Source organism: Pseudorca crassidens, chromosome 2 (genome assembly GCF_039906515.1).
Source record: "Pseudorca crassidens isolate mPseCra1 chromosome 2, mPseCra1.hap1, whole genome shotgun sequence".
Classification (NCBI taxonomy): domain Eukaryota; kingdom Metazoa; phylum Chordata; class Mammalia; order Artiodactyla; family Delphinidae; genus Pseudorca; species Pseudorca crassidens.
In genome coordinates, this window is record NC_090297.1 from 131,602,788 (window position 1) to 131,628,868 (window position 26,081).

The 26,081-nt window shown below is 38.5% G+C and overlaps 1 protein-coding gene across 3 annotated transcripts in view; it reads left to right on the forward strand.

The window, feature by feature from the left end:
- The window catches only part of PAPPA2 (pappalysin 2), a 488,087-nt gene that overhangs the window by 283,012 nt on the left and 178,994 nt on the right, over window positions 1–26,081 (forward strand). For all 3 annotated transcript variants that reach the window (XM_067728728.1, XM_067728730.1, XM_067728729.1), the window contains one exon: window positions 18,777–18,922. In XM_067728728.1, coding sequence (XP_067584829.1) covers window positions 18,777–18,922 — 146 coding nt within the window. The remainder of the gene's footprint in view (window positions 1–18,776; window positions 18,923–26,081) is intronic.

The following is a 26,081-nucleotide window of genomic DNA, read 5'->3' on the forward strand; positions in this document are numbered from 1 at the left end:
TCCTCAGGCTATTATTCTTCTCACTTTTTAGGTTATTTTTATGTTCATTTTTTAAATGATCACAATCATTTTTCAAATTATGAAACGAAGGCTTAGTGAGATTATATAATGTTCCAAATCATTCCATAAGAAAAATGGCAAAGCCCAAATTAACCAGGTCATCTTAATTCAGAGCTACAATCTTTATTTACTTATGCCATCTCCTAGGAATTTAAACAGTTTTTAGTTTTGTTCAGTACAGGAGGTCTCAGAACCCTGGATAATTTGCATTAAGAATAAAGAGGGAAGTGCACTCCTTTCCTTTTTTCTTTTTTTTTTTCTTTTTGACTGTGGAATTCCTTTTGTGAAAAGCGTTTAAAGAGCCATTGTTTCTCATAGAACAGAATATAGCCCAAGTCAGCCTCATCATCACATTGGTCTTAAGAGCTTCTTGGTGATGGTGATGTTACTGAGACTCACGCCAGTGTTTTCATGAACACTGAGATCAGTCAAGGAGGTCTAAGTTAGTGTGTACAATTTTACAGTAAAGTCAGCTCAAATAGCCACATTACTCCGAGGATTGCCACTTGACTCTAACCAAATTGCAACTTGTTTCTATAACTAAACTTATTGTGAGGAAGAAAGATTTGATGCTCCCAGAATTTCCTTTTCATTCCATGCCCCCGTGAAAGATAATTTTTCCCCTTTTCTGGGCAGTGCCCAAAGCATGCTTACTTTTACAGAAATGCCTCCGAATGAGATGAGAAAATTTTTTGCCCAGAAGAGTAAATGGCTGAGAAAATCACGATTGTAAATTTTCTATGGTTTATTACAGTTAAAATGACAATAGTTGCAAAGGATACCTGATTGCATATTTAGTTGAACAAAATAAATGTGTGGGGGGTCAAAAAAAATAATAGTGAAATACCAAGAGCTTAAGATTCCAAGAGTATGTATGCTCCCATTCTGTAAATTACTGTATGTGCATATGCATAAAAATAGAAACAAATACATCAAACTATTAATAGTAATTATCTCTAAGGGATTAGAATTTGGATACTATATAATTTTCCTTTAATTCTTTTTGTGTTCTAAATTATCAATAACACCCATGTAGTACTTTTATTATTAAAAAAGAAGGGGTTAGGTAGAAGGTATAAGGGAAAGGACAGAGGCACTAAACAGCATAGTTGGGTGTAGGTGGGTAAGTAGTTTGATGTTGTTGGAAGTAAAGCATGAGCTGGGTAGTGACAAGAGATGAGGAAGGAAGGAAGGTCACAGGTTGGTGAGGTTGGTGGCTTAGGTGGATAACTCCAGCAGCTATGTGGGTAACAGTTTGAGGAAGGTAGGCAAGAAGATAGAAGACCACCGTTTGGACAAGAGATTATGAGGACCCATGACAGTGACATTAGAGTGAAGGGGATGGTTGAAAATAATTAATAGGTAAATTAGGTAAGCTTCAGTGATTGAGTGGATGTTAAGGTCGAGAATAAATATGGAGGAGAAAGGATTACTCTCAGGTTTCTGCCTAGGGTGAAAAGGTACAGAAAGCATAGCTCTGAGATCTTCTTCTCCCATCCAGACATTTTGGAGCCATATATGGAAGCATTTGTCTTATTCACCTCTAATCTTTATAGAAGCATAGCTATGACATTCCTTCTTTTTGACAGTGAAGAGATCCAATCACAGGACAGTTAAGAGATTTGGTTCACCTATCACCTTTCTTGTGTGTCACCTTTTCCTATGTGAGCATACAAGTTGTATTAGACACCCCCCCCATCAAAAAATAACAATAAAAAAGTAGCTTTTATTTATTCTGCTCTTCTTATGAGTAAAACTCTATGATAAATACTTTATATAGCATGCCATTTTTGCCTTCACATCTGTCATTGGAGTTAATTCTTAGTTTATGTTACAGATGAGAAAATTGAGGTTGAGAAGGGTTAAATAATGTGTCCAGGATCACATAGCCAGTAAGTGACAGAGCTTGACTATAAATTCAGGTCTGTCTGATTCAGGCTCATGCTTTAGAACCATACTTTAGTATAGAGTAGGAGTTGGCAAACTTTTTTTGTAAATGGCCTGATAGTAAATACTTTTTAGCTTTCAGGTCACATATGGTCTCTCTTGCATCCTCTTCTGTTTTTTTAAAAACAACTTTTAAATATATAAACATAATTCTTAGTTCACAGGCCATACAAAAACTAGCCACAGCCTGGATTTGGCCTGTAGTTCATAGTTGCAGACCGCTGGTCTAGAGTACACACACATACACACAAACACATGCACACACATATACGCCTTTTAGAGGACATCAGTGATGAAAAAGGGTAATATGAAGCGTACTGGGGTAGAAGGAGAAAAATGGAGAAATCGCTTAGCTCTAGGTTTCCTGGGGAAAGGGAAATCCAGCTGGAATAGAACATCCATGGTAAACACAGGGAGACCACAAGAGCGTGAGTCATCACTAGGCCATAGTCTGAATGTGATCGCTCAGCAAACAAATGATCCTCAGATGGCTTCAAAGCATTAATGTCAAGGGCGGGAGAGGGAGAGAGATTGAGGAAAGGAAATGTATTCCTTAGATAGAATGCTGGCCCTGGCCTTCTGGAAAAGGAAGCACAACAGAGTGGCTGAAAGGGCATGCCTTTCTGGGCCCCAACTCTCAGAGGAGAGGAGAGGGTGAGAGATAAGCCAGGAGGTGAGAGTGAAGAAGGGAAGGTGAGGAGGTTGCCTCCGTGTATGTATACAGACTTCTCTTTCCTCAGCCACAACAGCACTTGCAACTTTCAGATGGACAGGAATGGTCTAGCATCTTTCTGTAATCCAAGTCTACAAATGGTAAGGCAAAAGGCAAACAAAACTCTTCCATCAAAAGAGGACACACAGGTACTGAAGGCCTATGAGAACTTATTGCGTGAAAGGGTGGAATTAGGAGCCTCTGTCCCTTGAGACATGATGACAAGCGAGCCTTGTCTGCAGGTTCCTATGACTTCAGGAGAAGTTGTGAGCACCATCAGAAGGGCCCAGAAAGTCCTGGTGGATTTGGATCTTCCTATGTTGTGTGTCCTTACAACCAGTCAGACTTGTCCTCGAGCATATGAGTGATAGGATATTTTTTAAACACCCATTTTATTATTTAGCTGTCCTTTGCATTTCATTGTTTCATCAAAAGGAGTCAAATATGGGCACAGAAATGTTTTCTGCATTCCAATGTATATGTCCCACAGTGGAATTTATTTTAATTCCTTTCAGGGACTCAATATTGAGAACTATTTAGTCCATCACTAGAGGCAATACTGTACCATAGTTAGAGAAAGTGTTGTAGAATCAGAAGCATCTCAGTTCAAGTTTCAGCTTTCCACCTATCACCAGCATAATGTAATAAGTGCTATGTTGGAGGAATACAGACTGTGCTAAGGTAGTACCTAGGCTAGAAACTAAGTCTGGACTCAGCAGTTGGGACGGATGTCAGGAAATTTTCCTGGAAGAGGTGACACCTCTACCGATTTTGATAATGGGTAGTTATTAGCAGAAAAGAACAAAGGAAAAGCACATTCTAGACTGAAGAAATATTTGTGAACTTTCATGGAACCAAGAGAGAGAACATAACAGGTGCAGAGCTGTAAGTACTTTGGGGATTTAGAAAAACAATGTAAGACAAATAATGGCCAGAGACGAAGTTTGACAGGTAACCAGGGGCTGGAGAGCGTGTATACTGAGAGAGTATGTGAAGGAGTGTCCTTAAAGATAGGACGTAAACTAAGAACGTGATGACATACTGAAACCAAGTGAAGAGGAAGTTTCAAGAAGAAAGTGATCAACAATGTCAAATGCCCCAGAAAGGTCAAGAAGGTAAGGACAGAAGGTGTCCACTGGGTAGAAAAACTGGGAGATTATTGGTGAATTTGAAGAGTCCAATTTTACTGAGAATGTTGAAGATGAAAGCAGAACATTTTTGAGTTCAATTCATAATTAACGATTTGTCATTGCATAATATTTATAAATTCAAAATCTAGGAAAAAAATCATATACTTTGAAATCATTAGTAACAACAGAAGTTCCTCTTTTTCCTACTCCTTAGTTTTTTCTAAGTAGGAGTTATAACTAACTGGATTTGGGAGAAGGTGGCATCAAAATATTTGTTCATGAACCTCAACTAACTAATCTACCTCTCCCTAATAAGTGGTTGGTTTCCTATTCTATCTCCTCTCACAATGAGTATTTCACACCTTCTAAGTCTTCTCAAGTTTCTCTACCCATCACTTCATCCCCACTCTTAGGGAAGCCCCTCACCTACTCCTTCACTAGGAAAGCAGCATAAATTAGAGAAGCATTTCCTTAATGAAATGCCTGCCATCAATCCTCAAAACTATTTGCATTCTTTTCTCCCTTCCCTCCTCCCTTTCTAATGCATGAGAATCTTCCTCTTGATATTCAGGGAGATTCCCAGGAAGTGGTGCCTGAGACAAGAATTTTTGTAATTTACTGAGGGTTTCTTTTAGCAGAAAGGGATGAGGAAAACAGAATAAATCAGGGCAAGGGTCTAAGCAAGCATGTGGTCTCACAGTTCAATCCCACAGGGAGCTCGGGAGCATGAATTGTGCCAAGGATTTGGTCCTATCTTGGGGCAAAGGGCTGGCTTTTTGTACCCTCCTGTCAATCAGTCATTGTCTGCCAGCTGCCCTGGGAGGAGAGAAGCATAATGTCCTGTGAGGCAGCTCCTATTTGGCGAAAGGGGATTTTTCCAAAGAAAAAAGTGAATTGTTAGCAGCCAATATTCACAGCAGCTAGGGCTTGGTGGTACTTGCTTAGGTAGAGCACCAACAGTATCCACCACACTCCTGTGTACGGTGTATCTCTCCTGATGTATTCTGCATTTAATTACCTTAATTATATCTTTCTTTCCTTTTTATATTATCTCCCCTTACTGGTGTCTTCCTATTAAACTAATTTAGTAATGCTTAAATCTCCTATCATAAACATTTTCCATCCTCCTCTACATCTTCACTGTCACGATTCTTGTCTATGCTCATTATCTTCTCTTCCTTAAGAGCCACTCATTCTCCAGGCCATTGCAGTCTGGTTTCTGCCTCTACTGTTTTTCTGAAATTGCTGTTGTCAAAGTTACTGACCTTGTTTCTAGTTCTGATGGAGAATTTTCTGTTCTTCTCTTACTTCAGTCACCAGGAACATTTGGATTGATATTCTCCCTTAGCCTTGGAGACGCCGACTCTCCTGGATTCCTTTCCTACGTCTTCATCACGGCTTCTCAGACCTCTCTGCCGATCTCTTTTCTTCCGCCTGTTCCTTAAAGTTACTGTTCCTCAGTGTTTGATTCAGTGTCTTCTCTTTTCACTCTATATACCTTTTCCTCGGCCAGATTGAGGCTTTTGAGATCATCAGAAAAGATCACCCCTTCACTGTCCCATGATATGTAATTCAAAAGTAAACACGTATTTTGGGGGACTTCCCTGGTGGCTCAGTGGTTGGGAATCCGCCTGTCAATGCAGGGGACACGGGTTCGATCCCTGGTCCAGGAAGATCCCACATGCCGCAGAGGAACAAAGCCCGTGCACCACAACTACTGAAGCCTGCGTGCCTAGAGCCCGTGCTCCGCAACAAGAGATGCCACTGCAATGAGGAGCCCACGCACCGCAGCAAAGAGTAACCCCCGCTCACCTCAACTAGAGAAAACCTGCATGCAGCAACGAAGAACCAATGCAGCCAAAAAAAAAAGTAAACATATATTTTTAAACAAAGCAAAATCAATATTGTCTCTCTGTAGTCTTTCAAATTGTACACTTCTGGATATAATTTTGAAAATTAACTAACTAGTGCGTGCTCTCTCTCTCTCTCTCCCTCTGCTGGTTCCCTGAGGATACACTGTGTTGAGTATACCCCTTAGGAAGTCAGTAATGCACTACCTCATTCATTCTACAGTTTTCATTATCATCAGTTTCTGAATTTATATACTGCTCAGGTCTAAAAAACCATATATACACCTGTCTAATAAAAATCTGTAATTTGGTTATCAGAGATGACTTCAAATGTTCACCCAGATCTGTTCCTCTTCCTATTTCTCACTTCAGTGAATTGTGCTAACCAGTTACTCAATTTAAAAACCTAGGAATCATTTTGGACTCTTCCTTTTCCTCACCCTAACCTCCTCCAATTAATCACCAATTGCTATTGGTTCTTTTCCTAAATATCTCTCAAAGCCAGCCACAGCCTTCTAATAGGCTTCTCTGCCTCCAGTTTTGCAAGCCTCAAATCCATTCTCCATATTTTCTTAAGACCAGTCTTTCCAAAAAGTAAATCTAATCGCGTTTCTTCCTTGCTTTAAAGAACTCTAAACTTCTTATCATGGTTTGTAAGACCTTTCAAGATCCAGCTGCTGTTACCCTCTTCAGTGTCAGTCTTTCTACTTCTCTCCAGCTCTCATGAACTACTTCCCTTCTCTTATCCATTGGGCCTTTCTACCAATGGCTGCCTCTTCTTCCCATGCCATCCCCTCTCCAGGATAACTCCTTTTCATCTGCCAGGTTTTGGTATAGGTGCCAGTTCTGAGAAGACTTCTCTTAATCTTGGTCAAGTGCTCTGGTCCACAGATTCTCACCGCACCTTTTACTCTCTCTGCCAGAGTACCTGCTGAGTCCCAGTGTGACTGCCCATTTCCTTGTCATCTCCCCATAAGGCCACCAACTCCATGATGGTAGGAGTGCTACCTGGGCTTATCCATTGTATACTGGTGTTTCAGCACAGAGCCTGAGATTTAGTGGGTGCTTAGTAAATACTTTCTGAATTAGTGAGTGTGTTATCCCACCTCCTGAAATCAAAGTTTAAAGGATTTTCAATCATCAGTGGTTTTATAGGATTCATTCACCTTCCCCATGTCAGCAGAATATAAAGTTGAGAGTTCAGTTTGGTGCATGTGTACTGTCAAAAGGAACTGACTTCTGTGTGTGTGTGTGTGTGTGTGTGTGTGTGTGTGTGTGTGTGTGTGTGTGCACGTGTATGACATATTACAGAAAGCATGTTTTGCTTGAAAACAGGATTTGAAGAAAACCTTTAAAAATGTTCTAAAACAGTGGAAGAAAAAGCTATAGGAGAAGAGAAAAGAAACACAAAAAATGACTAAAATACGGGATGACTTCAACTTTTACCGTTAGTTGAAACACATCCTGTCGGCTCCAGTTACCCACAAGGACTACTTCTTCCGGGAAAAGCTTCCTATTTTTAAACCCAGTGTAATGTCTGTGGAATTACATTGCCCATTCCCACCCAGGCCCTGAGAGTTTATCATTATACAGTGTTTTTGCCAAGAATCTGCTCTGTCTTTAGTCATCAATAAAGAGTTGTCAAAAAGCGTGTATTTGGGGCTTTGGGCTTCAGCTTGGGGCATATTTTTGTCTCTTGCTCTCTACCAGAGACAGCAGATCCTATGTGCGACTCCTTGAAGTTTGACTCTTGTAGATGTAAGCGGGCCCTGTGGTTTAAGTGGATTCTGCAGCAGGGCAGTACTGGTGAACTTGGGAGGGGGAAGAATGGGGTATTCTCTGCCTAATCTTCCAGTTAAAACCCATCTGCACCGTTGATATTTTCAACTAATATTAAATGAGCACTTAATAATATGCAAGATGATGTACTAAGTTGTTCTCACTCTGAGAAAGACATGGTACTTGACTTCTGGGAACATTGTCCAGCTTATGAAATAATGAAGCTCTATAATATTGAAATAAAGAATGCTCTATTATATATATATATATATATACACACACATACATACACACATGCATATATGTATCTATGTAAAGACCTGTATATACATATATCTGTATATATATATATACATAATACATATAAATGTTATACATATGCATACATGTAAATGTACATATATGTAAAGACCAACACAGAAGAATACAAATAAGAAGAGAAAATTAATTCAAATCCCATGACCTGTTTCATCCCCTTCTAGATACCTAGAGTGACATATGTATATGGTTTTAAATAAATAGAGTTATATTATACTTACTCTTGTACCATCAGCTTTTTCACTCAATAATATGTTGGGAGCATTTTTGCATTTTAATAAGTATAAATCTAGATTATTTTTAATGACTTCATGGCATAAATATTATATACTTTTAATTTAACTTGCCAGATCCGTGTTAATGGGAATTTACATTATATTTTGCTATTATACTCTTGCTTGCTATTATGCTATCCTATTAGCAGAATATACTATGCTATTATACTGCCATGTTATTATACTATATATTTTTGCTATTATTCCATTGCTGTTGGTGCATATTTGAAACTCATACAAATACCTTCTTAGGTTAAATATATAGAGGTAGGATTTCTACTGTTGGCAAATATTGCCAAAGTAGGCTTACATATTGTAATTACATATTACAATCTGTTGTGTTATAGACTAGACTGAATGACTTAGAAACTCAGATTTTGGGGCTCATTTCAGGCTGGGGTGATTGATGTGGGCTTCACGGAAAAAATGAGATAGAAAATGGGCCTTGAATGTCAGATCCACTTTTGATAACTATATATGTAAAGGAAGAACAGTATAAGCAAAGCAGGGAGGAAAAACACAAAAACAAACAAAATGACCCAAAACAAAAAAATCAGGGGCCTATCTGACGTCAATGAGTAAATCAATTTACCTCGGTCAATGGCATAGTGGTGCTGGAGTGATCCTGGAAGGTAGTCTGGTCATCAGATTAAGGGCAACTTTGAGTGGCAACTTAAAGGAAACCTAAAGGACTATTGTGTAGGGCACAGGGAACCAAGAGTGAACAGGAGAACACCAGTTTTGATGTCATATGGTGTAGACTGGAGCGCACATAACATTAGAGGGAGAAAAATAAGAAGATATTTTAGTACATGACAAATAAAGTAAAAAATGATCTATTCCAGACAGTGACAGTGGGAAGGGAAAAATAAGGATGGATGTTAGAGACTTTGTGAAAGAAGACTCTACAGAAGTTGGGACTAAACATCCAGTTAGTCACCAACTTCTATAGAATCTTCTTTCACAAAGTCTCTAAACCACGGCTGCCATCACCGCGTCATGCTATACCTGTTAGATCCACACCAGCAATGAGGGTGTGTCCCCATAGCCTTCCCCAAACCCTCACTGCCAGCGGCTGGGCACTGGAACACTATCGCCCAGCCCTGCTTGCAGACAGAGAAAGAAGAAGCAGTCAGAAGTAAGGTCTTCATGTTACTGTCACCTTCTAACTAGAGCACAGCTGACTGGTAGACTAAATCACATCTAGATCCCTAAGTGCAAGGGAGCTGGACAAATGTATATTTCAACTTTTCTGTCCTCCAGAAAAGGAAGACACAGGAGAGGGAGGGTAGAATTGATGTACACAAGCCAATTGACAATATCCACCAAAAACTTCTACAACACCTTATTAATGTCTGCTTCTCTAAGCTGGTTTTTCACTCTGTCCCCCATTCTTGCATCTAGTTCCATGCACATTATAATAGTGCCCTTCACCTTGCATTATAATCATATTTTTCCATGGTTATCTTCCTCACTAGACTGAGCTGCTTGAAAAAGGGTTGTCTTCTGTATCTTTTCATTGCCAAGGCCCAACACAGTGACTCACAGATCCTAGTGAAACCAGTTGAAGAACAGAGGAAAGAATGTGTGCTTCGGAGTTAGAGGAACTTGGGTTTAATACTTGCCTCCAAAACTTACAAGCTGTGTGGTTTTGGGCAAGTGAGTTTATCTCTGTAAGCTTTAGTTTCTTATCTGTAAAATGAAATAATTACGCTAACTTCATAGACTTGTGAGCTTACATGAGAAAATATACATGAAGCATCTACCATATATTTGGGATTCAGTTAATTGTGATCACTATTATTATTAGGGGCAAATAAATTATTGCCAGGTTAATGACTTATTCAATGGTTTCTTAATGATTATTTATCTTGGCAGCAAGGCAGACTTTGAAGAGTTCAGTTTTTTTTTCCCCTTCTGTATTATTATACTCTATTTTGCTTACTATTCTGAAAAACGTAAATTTTAAAATTTATCATTCTTTGCATTTTTTATGTTTATGCTGGTTCTGGGCTTTATCTTTTTTGGGGGGGCTGTGTTGGATCTTCATTGCTGTGTGCGGGCTTTATCTAGTTGTGGCGTGTGGGGGCTACTCTTCATTGCAGTGCATGGGCTTCTCGTTGCGATGGCTTCTCTTATTGCAGAGCAAGGATCTAGGCATGCAGACTTCAGTATTTACAGCATGTGGGCTCGGCAGTTGCAGCTTGCGGGCTCTAGAGTGCAGGCTCAGTAGTTTTGGCCCACGGGCTTAGTTGCTCCACAGCATGTGGGATCTTCCCAGACCAGGGATCGAACCCGTGTCCCCTGCACTGGCGGGAGGATTCTTAACCACTGTGCCACCAGTGAAGTCCCTGGGCTTTATCTTTTTTGACCCTATTTTTTTAAATAGTTTTGTGCTATTCCTCTTTCCAAAATCTACGTATGTTCTCTTAAAATTTTAGCTCAGCAGGGAGTTCCCTTACAGAACCTGTTCTTTTTGATGTTTACCTCCTTTCTGCTTTATTGGGACAATCTAGAATTACATTGATTTTCAAGGTTTATGCCCTTCTACCTCCAAAGGGCCATTTTCCCCTTGAGAGTCCTAGGCCTTGGAATCATTACTCCCTTTTGGAAATCTGTTTTACTCAAGCTCTAGTCCTTGATGTTACCAGCCTCGGCTATTGAAAAAATTAAATAGAGTTTCTTTCATTAAAGGAACTCTTGCATTCCATATCACCATCTAGTTCTTTCTTATTAATAAGAATTAAAATAAATTATCATGACCCTTTGTTGTTTCTTGACCTTTTTGAGAGATATTATCAGGAAGTCAGAAAAAGTATTTATCAGAAGTGCTGCTATTGCTATTAGCAGCACCTGCCTTCTGGCAGAGACATTCTCATCTGAAGTTCTGGTTCATCACTATATTTTTATTTTGTGTCCATTTTGGAAACTGCTTTTGGGATGTATCAAAACTATCCCTTGCCTGACCATGCCAACAGTACTTTATGCCTAGAAAATGTTCATTGCTATTTTATTTTCACTAAATGTTTTCCATTGTGGGTTTACTTCAGATGTCAGATTTCAGTTGTGTTTGCTTCCTTTTGCACTGTGGTATTACTTCTATTTCATTTAACTTTATTTCTTTCAAGCAAGGTATACCCGTTCTCAGACATAGTCTATGATTAGCTCCCCATCAAGTCTTTAAGATGATACTTGCTTTCCTATATTATAATTTTTGAACTTTGTTGCTGGCTAGGTAGGCATCTGAGACCATAGGTATTGTTATTGATAATATAAGGTTTATTGACAACTGTTTATGTGTGATTTTAGATGTTATCTCATTTTTCTTCCCAATAAGTATATGCAGATTATACTTTCGTTATTGTCGTTTTACAGATAAGGACACTGAGGTGTAATGATGGTAGGCACCTTGCCAATGCCACATGACCAGTGAGTGTTAGAGGTGGGACATCAGACCAAGTCATTCTGGCTTAAACACCTGTTCTCAGGATGCTGACACATGCTACCTATGACTTTTGGTTGGGTTATTTTTTTCTTAAGTTCAACTGGGTATCACTTCCACCACGCGTTTCTTTTCCCTTATCCAGACCCAATAAGTTATCTGGGTATTCTTATGCTCCCCTTCCAAATAAATTTCAGGGTATGACTCCCTTGATAAGGTAGGTAAACTACAACCAAGAACTAGAAACGTGGGATTTACTATTTTCTGCCTCAGAAGGCAATCACAAGTTCTTTTAAAACAAGTTCTTTCGACACCATCTTTTGAAGCCAGATTTTTATTCTCTGTATGCTCTTTTCTTTTCCAAAGATACTGTATGTTTAAATGAAAGAAGATACATTCATTTTCTATTCCTGCTGCAACAAGTGACCACAAGCTTATTGGTTGAAAACAACACATATTATTAACTTGTTGTCCTATAGGTCAGAAGTATGACATGGTTCTCACTGAGCTAACTTCAAGGTGTTAGAGTTGCATATCTTTCTGGAGGTTCTACAGGAGAAACCATTTCTTTGCCTTTTCCAGCTTCTAAAGGCTGCCCACATTCTTTGGCTTGCTGCTCCCTTCCTTCCCTCAACTTCAAAGCCAGAAATGTAGCATTTCTCTTAGTCTACTTCTGTTGCCACCTCTCTTCCCTGACAACAGGTGGGAAAGGTTCTCTGCTTATAAAGACTCATGTAATTAGATCGGGCCCACTCAGATAATCCAGAATAGTCTCCCCATCTCAAAGTCTGTACTCTTAATCACCTCTGCAAAATCCATTTTGCCATGTAAAGTAATAGATTCCCAGGTTCCAGGGACTAGGACATGGACATCTTTGGGAGCATTATTCTGCCTACCACAGAAGATATTATGACATTAGACTTCAAGTCCTTTAAATCTCCAGTTAGCTCTTTTATTTCAACCTCAAGTTCTTACAACAGATAAAACTTTCTAGAGAATAATTTCATTTTACTTCTAGTAGTAATACTCTTTCCCACATGCATTAGCAAAAGTGAGGTTTTTGGGTGTAATAATTCCTGTCAGTTTCTCCATATTTGAATTTCAAGAAAAAAATGTGTTCCCAGTTGATTATGTCTGAGTGATGATGATATCTAGCCTCTTTGGGGACATTCAGAAGAGAAACAATAATCATCATGATGTCTTTTCTTCCTGGGGTCATTAGTAGGTGGTTGATTATAATGAGGGGAGTGAAGTGAAGAGGGGGAGTATTAAAGGAAGAATCCTGGCTTTTCTTCCTGTGTCATGGAGAGGGTGGTATAGGTGGCATCAATTCAGAGAGACAGTGGAGGAGAAGTGGGTGTGGGGAAGAAGACTGTGAGTTCAGTCAGAGACAAACAGAATATCCTCCAGTCCACATACCCCCTGGGGGCGAATGATGTCATACTACCATTAATAATCAAATTACATGAGCTCAGTGTATAGCTATAAAATCTTATCCTCATACATTGTCCTCTTTCTCTAGTATTTTTGGGAGTCTTCGGAAGGGTGTGCCTTAAAAATTCATGCCCACTGGCTTCTGTGGTTCTACTGCTGTTTGCTGTTGAATACTGGCCATGGTATTTACCTTGTCTGCTGACACTCAGCATTTCCAGCTGATGCTCTGCCCTCACTGTTTCTCTAGGGAAAAGCTGGCCTTATTAGAGAACTGGCTTCTAATGCGACCCAAGGCTGTAAAACTCTCAAGTGTTAGAATAGTGCTGACATCCCTTAATTCTTTCCAGAAATGGAGAGAGTGTCCCTTCTCTTCAGTTGGTACTTCATTTTGTTATTAGGCCATGAAGCATGGCTTATGTATCCTGGGTTGTACCAATTTTCTTACAAAAAGAGTTCTTTTTGTTTCTTCCTGAGGAACTCGAAATCCAGTCTATAAAATTAGGTAATGGACAAAATACCATTGTGGTTCTTCCCTGTTCTTGCCTTTTTATCTTTCTGTGGACACTGTCACATACTGCCTCTGTGTTTAGCCAAAAATCAGACACTTCTTGCAAATATATCCATGGAAAAAATGTCCACAGATTCAGTAATTGGACCACTATTTGAGATGCATTAAAACTCACTGTGTCCGAATTTTGTTTGTGCTCAGGTAGAACCACCCATAACATTGACATGTTGACTTCAAGATGTCTGTGGGTGATCTAGGTAGAGAGAGATATATATATCTACCTGAGAGTTTTCCAAATACTGATGGTGCTTCAAAGTTTGAGAGTGGAAAAGTTCCCAACGGTGAACAAAGAGAGTGACAAAAGAATGGACTACAAACAGGACCCCAGGGAATAACTTTTAAGGATTAGAAGGGGAAAGAGAAACCCACAAAGGAGACTGAGAATCAGTGGTCACAAAAGCAAGAAGAGAATCAGGAAAGAGCGTTGCAATAAAAGCAGAGAAGCAGAGAACTTTAAGAAGCAGGAAGTAACTAACAATATAAAAATGAGCCAAAGGATTCCAATAAGAAGGTGAATGAATTTTTTCCATTTTTGTGGGGAGGGACAACTAGGAGGTTACTAACAACTTCAACAAAAGCATTTTTGATAAAGTGGTTCTCATGAAAGCCAGGTTACAGTGGGATTAGTGGATACATGAAAAAAAGGGAAACAAATGGAAGATGAAGAAATTATCCTTTCAAGAAGTTTGAATTGGAAAGGAAGAGGGTACTAGCTATGGTTTTCTCAGAAACCTCATCTTGTAGGACAAGAGGAAAGGGAATAAAAATAGGTAAGGAAGTAAATGTTTTGAGTGTGTGTGTGTGTGTGTGTGTGTGCGCGTGTGTGTGTATGTATGGGGGGGAGTGATAGAGTTCATGATAAATGGCTTCAATTTTATCATCAAAGAAGGAGGCACGATTATCTAAGGGTCAGAGGAGATTGAGGTTGCTGGGGGAGAAGGGGCAAGAAAAGGTAAAGAAGGGTAAAGATTTCAAATAATTCCTGAAGAGGAGATGACCATAATCAAATAAAAGTTTAGACAAGTAGAACTAAAGATCCACATGAGATCAGAAAATCCACCTGAGTAAAGGTGACAATGAGAATGGTGTGCAAGGGTCATTGGCAATAAGGAAGTAAAACATAAGACTGTGTTTTCAGTGGATGTTTCACATACATGTTGAAATTTTCTCAGGTGACTCTAGGATCTAAGGTAAGGAGGAAGACTGTGAGTCAGACTGTGAAGCCCTTGATGTGTACGGAGCAACCAAGAGATGGGACAATGAAAGAAAGTAGAAAGTATATGGTGACATAGTAGAGTGCCATGTGCCCAATAGCAGGAGGACTTTGACAGAGAATAAAAAACAGTTTTCTGGGCTTCCCTGGTGGCGCAGTGGTTGAGAGTCCGCCTGCCGATGCGGGGGACACGGGTTTGTGCCCCGGTCTGGGAAGATCCCACATGCCGCGGAGAGACTGGGCCCAGGAGCCATGGCCGCTGAGCCTGTGCATCTGGAGCCTGTGCTCCGCAACGGGAAAGGCCACAGCAGTGAGAGGCCCACGTACCGCAAAAAAACCAAAAAAAAATCTAACTTTTCAGAGTGGCACTAGGCAGCTGGGAGAATGCTAGTTGGTACTCTGAGGACCGGGGGAGTAGGTCAAAGGGGATATTCACCCAGAGGAGGAAGCATAGTTGGCAAAGTGGATAGCAGATGGGTGTGGCAGAGGGAACCCTTCTGTGTATTTTGGGTCAAGAACCATGGTGTACAGTAATGACAAGAAGGTTTAGATTTGACCAAACCCGAATATCCCAGGTTTGGCACCGGTCATTTCTGTGATGGGAATTGGCTGAGGGTCCTTGGGGGCATCTGGTTTTGTTCTCATGGAGGCTGCCTTACCCCTGTGGAGTGCAGTCAGGATCTTCCTCTGGAGGGAGCTTGGTCTGACTGTGGGAAGCAGGGCCCTGGGTCCCAATCTCAGGGCATACATGCATGCGTCTTGTATGTCTTGTTTTTTAACATGCGAATTTTTGATGCTGACTCAACTTCCTTCAGACAGCTCAGGATCTTTTTCTTCTTTCTGGCCTGAATCATTTCTAACAGTCTATAAAGGAGTTATTCAACTGACTATTAAACTAGAGCACAAGAGGCATTATTTTTATATCCTTTCACTTTTACTTAGTCAGAAACTAAGCAAGAGTTGGGGCTTGCATGGACACTTAGATACTAGAGTGTGGCTAGGGGTCAGCGGTCAAGGGATCCCAACAGAAATCATCTGGGGGACAAAGGAATGTGGTGGGCTGGACACCAGGCAATGTTTAATCCCAAACCAGTAGGTCACAGTGATAAAACAGTGAGGCAGCTGCGCATTCTTCCAGGAGGCATGTCAGAAATAATAGACTCAAGCAATGGGCAGAACAACTTGATATGTCAGCCTCAAGGAAAGCTTGTTTTTGAGAAAATTTTTTATAAAGGTCAAGGTGCAGCTTCTCTTTGGTCTGTCTGAGTCCTCAGGGAGAAGTTCGTGGTGAGTATCTCAGTCTAGAGTGTGGAGAGGATGAGTAAAGGGAGATCCTGGCAGAAATTAAGTAGATCAATGCAGTTCACCTCTCTTCATACATAGTTCTGGTCAGTTCATGGTCCCATGCTTTTTATGAAAGTTATGTATATCGTTTCACCCTTCTTTGAACATTAAGTTCTTTTGGTTGGATGACAAGTTTATCTCTTAATAAATCATTTCTGAAGCAAGATATTAAGCTCTGAATTTTAGAATAATGACCATTTTCTCCACCCTAGGTCTGAGCCAGGCTCTGGTTACATTAGTGGAGAAGCTAAGACGTTTATCTTAATTAGCTCTGATTAAATTCTGAAATGGCATACATGTGTTATAATAGGCAAGGCAGTCTACATGAAAACTGGACACCCTGCTATCTACACTTTGCCCTTTTTTGGTTTATGGAATAATCTGGACAAAAATCTGTCTTCAACAAAATAAAGCTTTCCTGTATCAATTCAATTAGTGACTGTTTCCAACTGTCTCTAGCTTTTAAAAATGTATTTTATCCCTTATACTTGCCAACTTCTATCTATATCTCTAAGGAGTGCAGGAATTAGAGTGGCTGTACCCAGTTTTCCACAAGTATGACATAAACACTCTCATCTGGAAGGGTAATTTATGGCTGGAGAGTGGAATGGGCAAGGAAGAAATGGGAGATGAGTAGAATCAGCTAATGAGTTGGTAGTGGAGGAAGAGGCCTCTTGGAGGGTGGCTCAAGGGAGGTTAGTGGAACTGCTGGGTTGAGGGAGGATAGAAGGATGATGGCCAAGACTGGTAAGTGGCAGACAGAGAAGCCAGGAACACACAGATAGCCCAAGTAAACCATGCCAGGAACAGGGGTATTTGGGGTAAGTGAGGGGGGAGGAAAGAGAGAAAACTGTCAAGTTACCAATTCCTAATTTTAATGGGAACTCTGAAATAGGAACAGAGGGTGTAGATTTTCTTTCTTGGTACCCTGAGCTGTACATAGGCTATCACTGATCCTCTCTGCCCTTATTTCTTTCTCTTATTTTCTGTTTGTTTCTTTTTTCTCTTTTCTTTCTTCTCTCTCTCTCCTCCCATCCACCCTCCCTCTTCTCCTTCTGTCTGACCAGTTAGACCACCTCCATGTTGAAGAGTTGATGTCATCATAACTCCAAACCATCAATTTATCAATACCGGAAATTGTAATTATTTTTAATAACGGAGAAAAGGAAAGGGAATGTGACTAATGTCCAGGGAAAACCAGGCAACAGTTCAAAAAACACTCCAGGAAAGTATCAGAAGGAATATCCCTCTGATCACATCTGACACCACTTCATGAAATTTGGATGATTTATTGGGGATGAGAATTACTTTTCCAAGATATTATAAGTCAATAAGAAAGAATATTTTAAAATCCCCATTCTCTCAAGCATTTTTGGTTCTAAAGCAAAATCTTTTTGTGTTTCTTTACTTTTATTCCCCTTTTTGGTTCTGTGCCAAAGAACATAAACACAGTCTCCTTTGGGATCTCTATTTCTTGAGTACTCCTCGCCAGTATATCCTACATGTGGATTAAATAGATGGCATCGACAGTGTAGTTGGGAGGCAGAGTGAACGGAAGAAGAAGGGTCATACTCTTCTAGCCTGAGCTTCTGGGTTGAGAGATTTCAGTGTCTGCAGCTTGTCTACCAGAATAGCAAGAATAAAGCATGAATCTATAAAGGAAATTTCAACTGTGTTGAGAGAGCTGTCTGCACAGTTGAAGCTGTGATAGGATCATTCCTATCTTTGGAGTGGCATTCCCATGGCCACTGTAGGAAGCATCCAGTGAATCCAAGGGGCCACTGGGTTCTGGTTTAGTTGTTCTTTCTTAAAATAGTTCTTCATGGAGTATGATGAGGCTCTGTTTGCCCATAGTAAAGTTTTAAGTTTCACTGATGCCAGGAAGATGAAGGTCTTTGACTATATATGAGCTTAAAGAAAGATCAAATGCTTGTTTCCCTTTTTTATGGGCCATGGGGCATGTGATTTTAATAGACCTTTAAGTCTGTGAATAAGTTCAAACATAATATTACCTAGTGCTGTGAAGGCCACCAATAGAGATACTTGGTGAGTATCACAAGGTAGTCGGAGTAGGGGTAGAGAGTCTATGGATTAAGGTACTAGAAAGAGAAATATATATAAAATTAACATTCTTTGCAGTAGCTTATGATATCCTCTCCTACCTATAACTCATCTCTTTTTTTCCTGTTTTACTTTATATTTTCTGGCTACTATTTACCTTTAAAAATAGGCCTGAAGCAAGCATATACTGAAATAGAGATTCAATCGGTTTTCTTATCATAATAATGATCATGCAGTGTGATGGAAAGAACCAGGGACTGAGAGTTGAAAGGCCTTCTTCACCGTGGGCTGGGGTGGGGGTGGGGATAACTCTCAGGGTATAGAGTTAAGGGTATTATTGGATTTATCTTGAAGAAATAATCTGGGTGTAGAGTGGAGAATTGAGTATGATGTCAAATACTGACTATCCATATAAATATTGTGGTGCTAAAAAGGTAGGATATTATTTATCTTGGAATAAGTATCCTAAATGTGTATTAGTGCATTTTTGAGAGCTTCATAACACCTGGTCTTGCCCTCTCTGCTCCTCTCCTCTAAAAAGCAATGCTGGTTGGGAGAGTCAGAGTCTGATTAGGTCTGGTTCTACTGTTCTCTATGGACTGATCCTTTGGTGTGACATTTCCTCCTCTTACGTGCTCTTCAGGGCATACATGAGTGTGAAGGAGCTGAAAGAGGCACTGCAGCTCAACAGCACTCACTTCCTCAACGTCTACTTTGCCAGCTCAGTGCGGGAAGACCTTGCAGGTGCTGCCACCTGGCCTTGGGACAAGGAAGCCATCAGTCACCTGGGTAAGTAAAGTGAAGACCAACTATAGTAGGAAAAATGAGGAGATTGGAAGGGAATCCATGAAAGTGCATTTGGGGAAAAAACAGAGAGAAAAATAAATTTACTTAATGAATTAGCTGCTTTGGGCTGAGAATAGCTTTTGGGAGAATCTCTCAAAATGTTTCAGTGCAGACAGGTAAGATGTATTAGAGCAAACAGTGGCAAAAACTCAGAATATCCTAGACCGAATCTGTAATCTAGACGTTAATAAATTGCTGACATGGAATAAGATCCATTTTATGTCTTGGAGAGCCTCAAGGGGGAAACTAGCAAGAAGGTGGCTAGACTATGAAACCTGGTTTGCAGTAAACACTGAGCCAGAAGATTGCTGGGCTTCTTGCATGGATTGGAATCCTGAGGAGATTCTGGGAAATTAAAACAGGTGGGGAGCTTGTCTGCTTACCTAGGAAAAAGGTGACACCTTAATACTGAGTGGAACTACTGCATGCTTAAGAAAGATAATTCCTTTTATTACAATATCTTATCATTATTATAAAGGAAATATTACTGACCAATCAATAGAATCATTAAATCAGTTTATGTGGATGAAGAGTAATTATTCAATATAATTTGTATATACTTTCAAAGAGTCTTGTATAGGATTCTACCAAAACTTACTTTAAAACTGAATTACCATAATTGGGAGGAATTTTTCATGTTGGAAAGAGAATGCTTGAAAGAGACCAGAAACCATTTTATGAGTGATTTAAAAGAGATTATGCAAAATTAACCTTCTTAGTAGTCAAATACAAAGCAGAGAGAAATAAACTGAATAAACATCACATAATACTGTATATGTCAAACCCATGTATGATGGGTCATTGTGAAGTGGAGTCCAGAGTATTGAAATGATACTCAAATAAAATATGAGCAAGTGTCCAAACAATTGGAGAAGGAAAATGATGAGCAGTAGGTTAGCAATAGGTGAAAAAATGTTGTGGCTGTTCAAGAGGAAACCAGAACATAAAAATCCTTGTAGTGAATCAGGTCAACATCCAGAAGGGTTATATATCTCAAGCAAAGGAGGAGACAATGAAAAGTTAAACCTGTGGTGATCCAAACTGAATGCTTTGTTATTATGCTGGATTTCATTGGCTCTATAGTATCTGATACAGTTTTAAGGCTCTGCAGTCCTTTTATCACTAAATTTTGTATTTTCAGTTCTCAGTATATTAGAAGTCAGAAATTTGTGAGATGAGTGGAGCTTTCCAGGTGAAAGCTAATGTGAGTCATTCTAGTCTTCAAAGTAGCAACAAAGTGGGCTAGAAGGTTATATTCCAATAATTCATTTAGCAGTGAGTTTGAGTATCTTGAATTATCCTCATGAAAAACAATACTAGCAGAGGAGCATGTAACACGGTAAGAAATTACCTCCAAATTGGTTCATACCTGATTCACCAAAGGTTACCTTTTCGGTATATATGACAGCTAGGTTTACCCAGCAATTGTTTCTATGAATCCTAGGTCTATCATTGAGTACTGAATCTACTTGTTCAAAAAACCTAAAAAAATGATCTTCCTGGCCATTATGGAGACAAATCTTGGCCTCTTGATAAGAATTATTGGACTGGGAGCAGAGCCCTGAATATTTTTCTAACTTTGTTGGCACTAGGCCATTGACAAGATTCATTTAACTATAAAAGTGGATAAAATAACACCCCTCCAAAAATTAACTATTTGAAGACATCAGACATCAGCCAAGACAACGAGGTTTTGAGGGACCCAATCCCAGTGAGGAGAAAAATGCATTGAAATGAGCTCTACATATAACTCAGATTTTTTTCTCCTTTAGGGAAATTGCCAAAATCTCAGTGAAAGTAATAGAGGCAGAGCAGGGAGAAGCAGCCTAAAGCTTGCTTCTCACTACTGAGGAGACAAAAATTAAAGGTCAGGCCTTCTAAGGCATCCAGACTTGAGGGACCAAGCTTCCAGAAAGATAGAAATCATGAAAAAAAATGAGCCTGATAGTCTGCTCATTATTTGAAGATTTTTCTAATTACTAAACTATGCATGCTCAGGGCCAGTGGCCATAAAACAAGTATAAAATAACTGCTAACAATTAAAAAGCTGAACAGTGATTTCAGGAATCTCATAGTGGAGGGGACAAAAAAATGAAGTTGAGGTCCTATCAAGGAGGGGCTTTGAGATACCCTATGTGTGAGGGAAAATATAAATAGCCTAGCTTACACAAAGCCTAAAATTCAGCCTGAAACACTCTTAAATCCCTGTTTGGAGGAAGGTCATCTGCCTATATTTAACTGCTTAACAAAAGAAAATTAAATATGCTCTGGAGGAAGACAATATCATCAAAAGCCTCTACAAGTTTTCATGCACAGTGGCCAGAAATCAGTTAAAAAAAAAAAAAAATTACCAGTTATGCCAGAGATAAGACCAAATGATGGTAAACTAAACTAAACAAAGAAACAAATAATCACTAAATAAACGCAGACCCACAGATTATCCATATATTGGAGTTACTGAATATTGGCTTAAGATAATTGTGATTAATATGCTCAAAAATAGATAAAAAGGTGAAGAGTGTCTTTAGAAAACTAGAATCTATATTAATGAATCAAATGGAAATTTTAGGACAAAAATACAGTAACTGAAATTAAGAAATTAGTAGATTGGTTTATGAGCAGGAGAAAGGTTTAATGAACTAGAAAACTGTAGAAAACATACATATTGAAGCTCAGAGAGAAAAAGTGATGGAAAAATGTAGAAAACAACTTGGGACATTTGAGATCTGATGAAAAATTCCTAACGTAAATTGGAGTTCTAGAAGAAGAGGAGAAGGATATCGGGGCAGAAATAATACCAGAGATAGCTGCTGAGAATTTTTCAGGGTGACAAAAAATATTAAACCACAGATTCAAAATGTTTTACAAACCCCAAGAAGGATAAATAGAAAGAAAATCACAACTAGATTCATTATAACAAAAGTGCTGAAAAACCTCAAAAGTCACCAGAGAAAAAAGTTATGTTACTTTAAAAGGAACAACAATAAGATTGACAGGCTGACCTTTCAACAGAAACTATGGAAGTCAGAAGACAATAGATTGATATATTTTTTAAAATGCTAAAAGAGAATTATTGCCAATTTATAATACTATGTTCAACAAAAATCTTTTAAAATGAAGAAAAATTAAACATATTTTCAGATAAAAACTTAGATAATTTAAAACCAGCAGTAAAATAAATACTGAAGAAGAAAGCTATCCAAACAGAAAGAAAATGACTCCAAAAGGAAACAGAGGCATGCAAAAAGAAATGAATCACACTAGAAAGGATAAAAATATTAAAAGTAATAACAATGTCTTTTTGGCTTAAAATTTATGTAGAGTTAAAATATGATGACAATGGCACGAAAGACAAGAAGTAAATAAAATTATATAATTTAAGGGCCCTTCTACACCAGTATCTGGAAAAAATACTGATTTATTAATTTTAGATAGCTTATATACACCTTATATTATATAAGAATTAACTCAAAATAGATCATAGACTTAAATATAAAAAGTAAAACTGTATAACTTTCAAAAGAAAACATAAGAGAAAATCTTCAGGGCAAGACTAGGCGAAGAGTGCTTATATATGACACCCAAAGCATAGTCCATAAAAATGAAAACTGATAAATTGGACTTAATCAAAATTAAAACTTTTTCTCTGAGAAACACTCTGTTAAGATGAACAAGGAGGGCTTCCCTGGTGGTGCAGTGGTTGAGAGTCTGCCTGCCGATGCAGGGGACACGGGTTCGTGCCCCGGTCTGGGAGGATCCCACATGCCGCGGAGCAGCTGGGCCCATGAGCCATGGCCGCTGAGCCTGTGCGTCCAGAGCCTGTGCTCCGCAATGGGAGAGGCCACAGCAGTGAGAGCCCCACGTACTGCAAAAAAAAAAGATGAACAAGGAAATGGCAGTCTTAGAGAAAGTATTTGCAAACCACGCATCTCGCAAAGGATTTATATCTAGAATATATTAAGAACTTTCAAAACAATAGTAAAACAAACGAATATTCCAGTTAGAAAACAGACAAAAACACAGACATTTTACCAAAGAGAGTATACAGATGGAAAATAAGCACATGAAAAGATATTCAGTATCATTAACCATTAGGGAAAAGCAAATTAAAACCACAATGAGGTATCACTATACTTATTAGTAGAGCTAAAAAAAAATAGTAACAATACAAAATGCTGATGAGGATGCAGAGAAACTGGATATTGCATATATTGCTGATGGGAAAGTAAAATGGCACAGCCACTCTGGAGAACACTTTAGCAATTTCTTATAAAATTAAACATACACTTACCATATGACCCAGCAGTTGGACTGTTGGACACTTATCCCAGAGAAATGACTACTCGAAATCCAGCTTTATTTGTAATAGCTCCAAACTGGAAATGATAAAGTGTTCTTCGGTGCTAACTGCTTAAGCAAACTGTGATACATCTACACAATAGAATATCACACAGCAATAAAAAGAAACAAAGTATTAATACGTGGAACAACTTAGTTGGATGTCAAGGATATTATATGGAGTGAAAAAAAAATCTCACAAGTTGCACGCTTATGATTTAGTGTCGTAGTCTCAAAATTTTATGTGGTATTCTCAAATTAAAAAAAAAAAACCAACAGAGATAGAGGACAAATTAGTCGTTGCTAGGAGTTAGGAATGGGGTGAGGGGTGGTGGGGAGAGGGGTATGTGTGTGGAGTGATTTAAAGGATAATAGAGGAGAAATCTTAATGGTAGTTACACAAAGGTATACATACATGTGATAAAATTGCATAGAACTACACACAAACACACACTTGCATGTGCACACATACACACACATGCACAAGCTTGCATGCAAAAACTGGTGAAATCTAAATAAGGTCTGTGGCCTCTTTGCATGAGCAGAACACTTCACATATAGCAGGTGCTCTTTGAATGCTCACTGATTGAAGGGATGACTGAATAAATGAGTGAAGGTATTAAATTTAAATAGTTTCAAGAAATATTTAAATTATCTCATGAGTCACTGACTCATAATGAATTGCAAAAGAAGCTAGGGATATTTATATTTTATTCTTAAAACTTTTAGGAATAACTAGTTCCCCTACAACATGTTTCTTAATGTGCATTTAAGAAGTAGAAGACTAGCTGAAAATCTGACTCAATATGAAACTTTTCATGTTATTATTTATTTTTTCTTGTTCAGTCATAACTGTGATTGAACAAAGGAATCATATTGACCTAAATCGGGTGTAGAGTAGTACAGACAGCTGGCATAACATGATAGAGGAAGACATTTAGGATTTTCTAATCAGAGTCTTTTCGAGACTCAAGATAAGATTATCTGTGTCAACATTCAAGACCCTGTATTTTGAGGGTCAGCTGAGTGACCTGGCAGATAAGTACGCTATTTTTAAGGCTGAATCCAGTTTCTGACTACAAATGGCTTAAGTCACTATGAGGAAAGACCAAGGTAATCTGTGGTCCATCAACACCATTTCTGGCCTTTAGCATGATTTTGTACTTTTAATGTTGTGGTAATGCAGGGCAGAATTTTTTATAAGTAAAGTAAATGGATAAATGAGATCCCCTTGAGCTCAGTTGTTTGAATATCTTTAACCTTAGTATACAGCACTTAAACTGAAAACATATCTTCAAAGGCAGAAGACTTAAATTAGTGGTAAACCAGACCTTTTATAAACCATTAATATCATAATTATTTATTCATTCATTCAAAGAAAAACTGTTGAATCTATTTCATGGCGATATCAGAGATAGAATAATTAAAAGAAGTCCACCGTAAAGGTTTGCACAGCACACCTGGGATACAGACATGCAAATACACACTTATAATACTACACGATGCTGCCACACAGGAGGTCAAGTAGGAACATGATGAGAAAGTGCCTGATTGTGCTGAAAACATCAGGGAAGAAGAGAAGAGTTCCCAGAGGAGCTGAGGCTTGAGGGGAGAGTTGAAAGATGAGCAGGAGTTTGCTTGGCAGACAATGAGAGGGCGTTCCATAGTGAAAGAAATGGTAAATGCCAAGGTTTAGACTGTTAAAAACCTAGACTTGCTTAGAAGTGGAATGTCCTTGGAATGGCTAGAGCAGAGCTCTTCAAACTTATTCTTGCTCTCTTGTACCTCCTAAAAGTCTTTTGAAAAACTCTGTACCACTTCATCGATTTTAAGAGTAACACCTAAAAATTTAACCATAAGTTTAAATTATAGCAAAGAATATAATTTCTGGCATATTATTTTAAATTATTGACATTTAAAAATACATTTTAAATCTACTCTTCTAAATGTATCTTTGGTAACATAATAATTTGATAATCATTCATTAAAAAAACTCATGGCCATGCACTTTTTTAACATTGAGAAATTATTCATTGCTCCTTTTTTCTCTTTGAATTTGTTTCCATTTCATTGCTCCTATAGAACTTTATACTAATGTAACATATAAATATACTTTTTTCAAAGTCTTTAGTTAGTCACCTATTTTTCTGCTAAAAACATATTTTGAATAAAAACATAAACATTTTGTGATATTTTTAATTAAAGTTTTTATTTTGAGATCATTAAATATTCACATACAGTTGTAAGAAATAGTACAAAGAGATTCCACATATCCTTTACCCATTTTCCTCTGGTGGTAGTACCTTGCAAATCTGTAATACAATATCACAAGCAGTATATTTACATTGATATTGATCATAAGTTATAACATGCTAAAAATTTGTTCTCAATTGAGTTAGCTTTTGAAATGATTCCTTGTCCAAAATTGATCAAAACAATATTTTAAAATGTTGATTAATGACTAGTAAACAAAGTGGAAAATGCATAGTTAATGAGCCAAGAGTGGCTTTTCTCTCCCAGATTAGTTCTTGTGTCAGTGGATGAAGAGTATTTATTGCTATAATAAGACAGGATTTAGCATCATTTATATTGCTTTTTTTTTCTTTTATAGCTCTAAGTACTGAGAAACTTTGTTCACATAAATAAGTAGATGGGGGAGAAGAGTTCTGTTTGATTGAGGGGATGATGGTGCTAAGGTAGAAAATATAGAAAAAGCAGGAGCAAAGGGGAGGCAGTTTGGCTTTGGAGGTGTTGAATTTGGGAT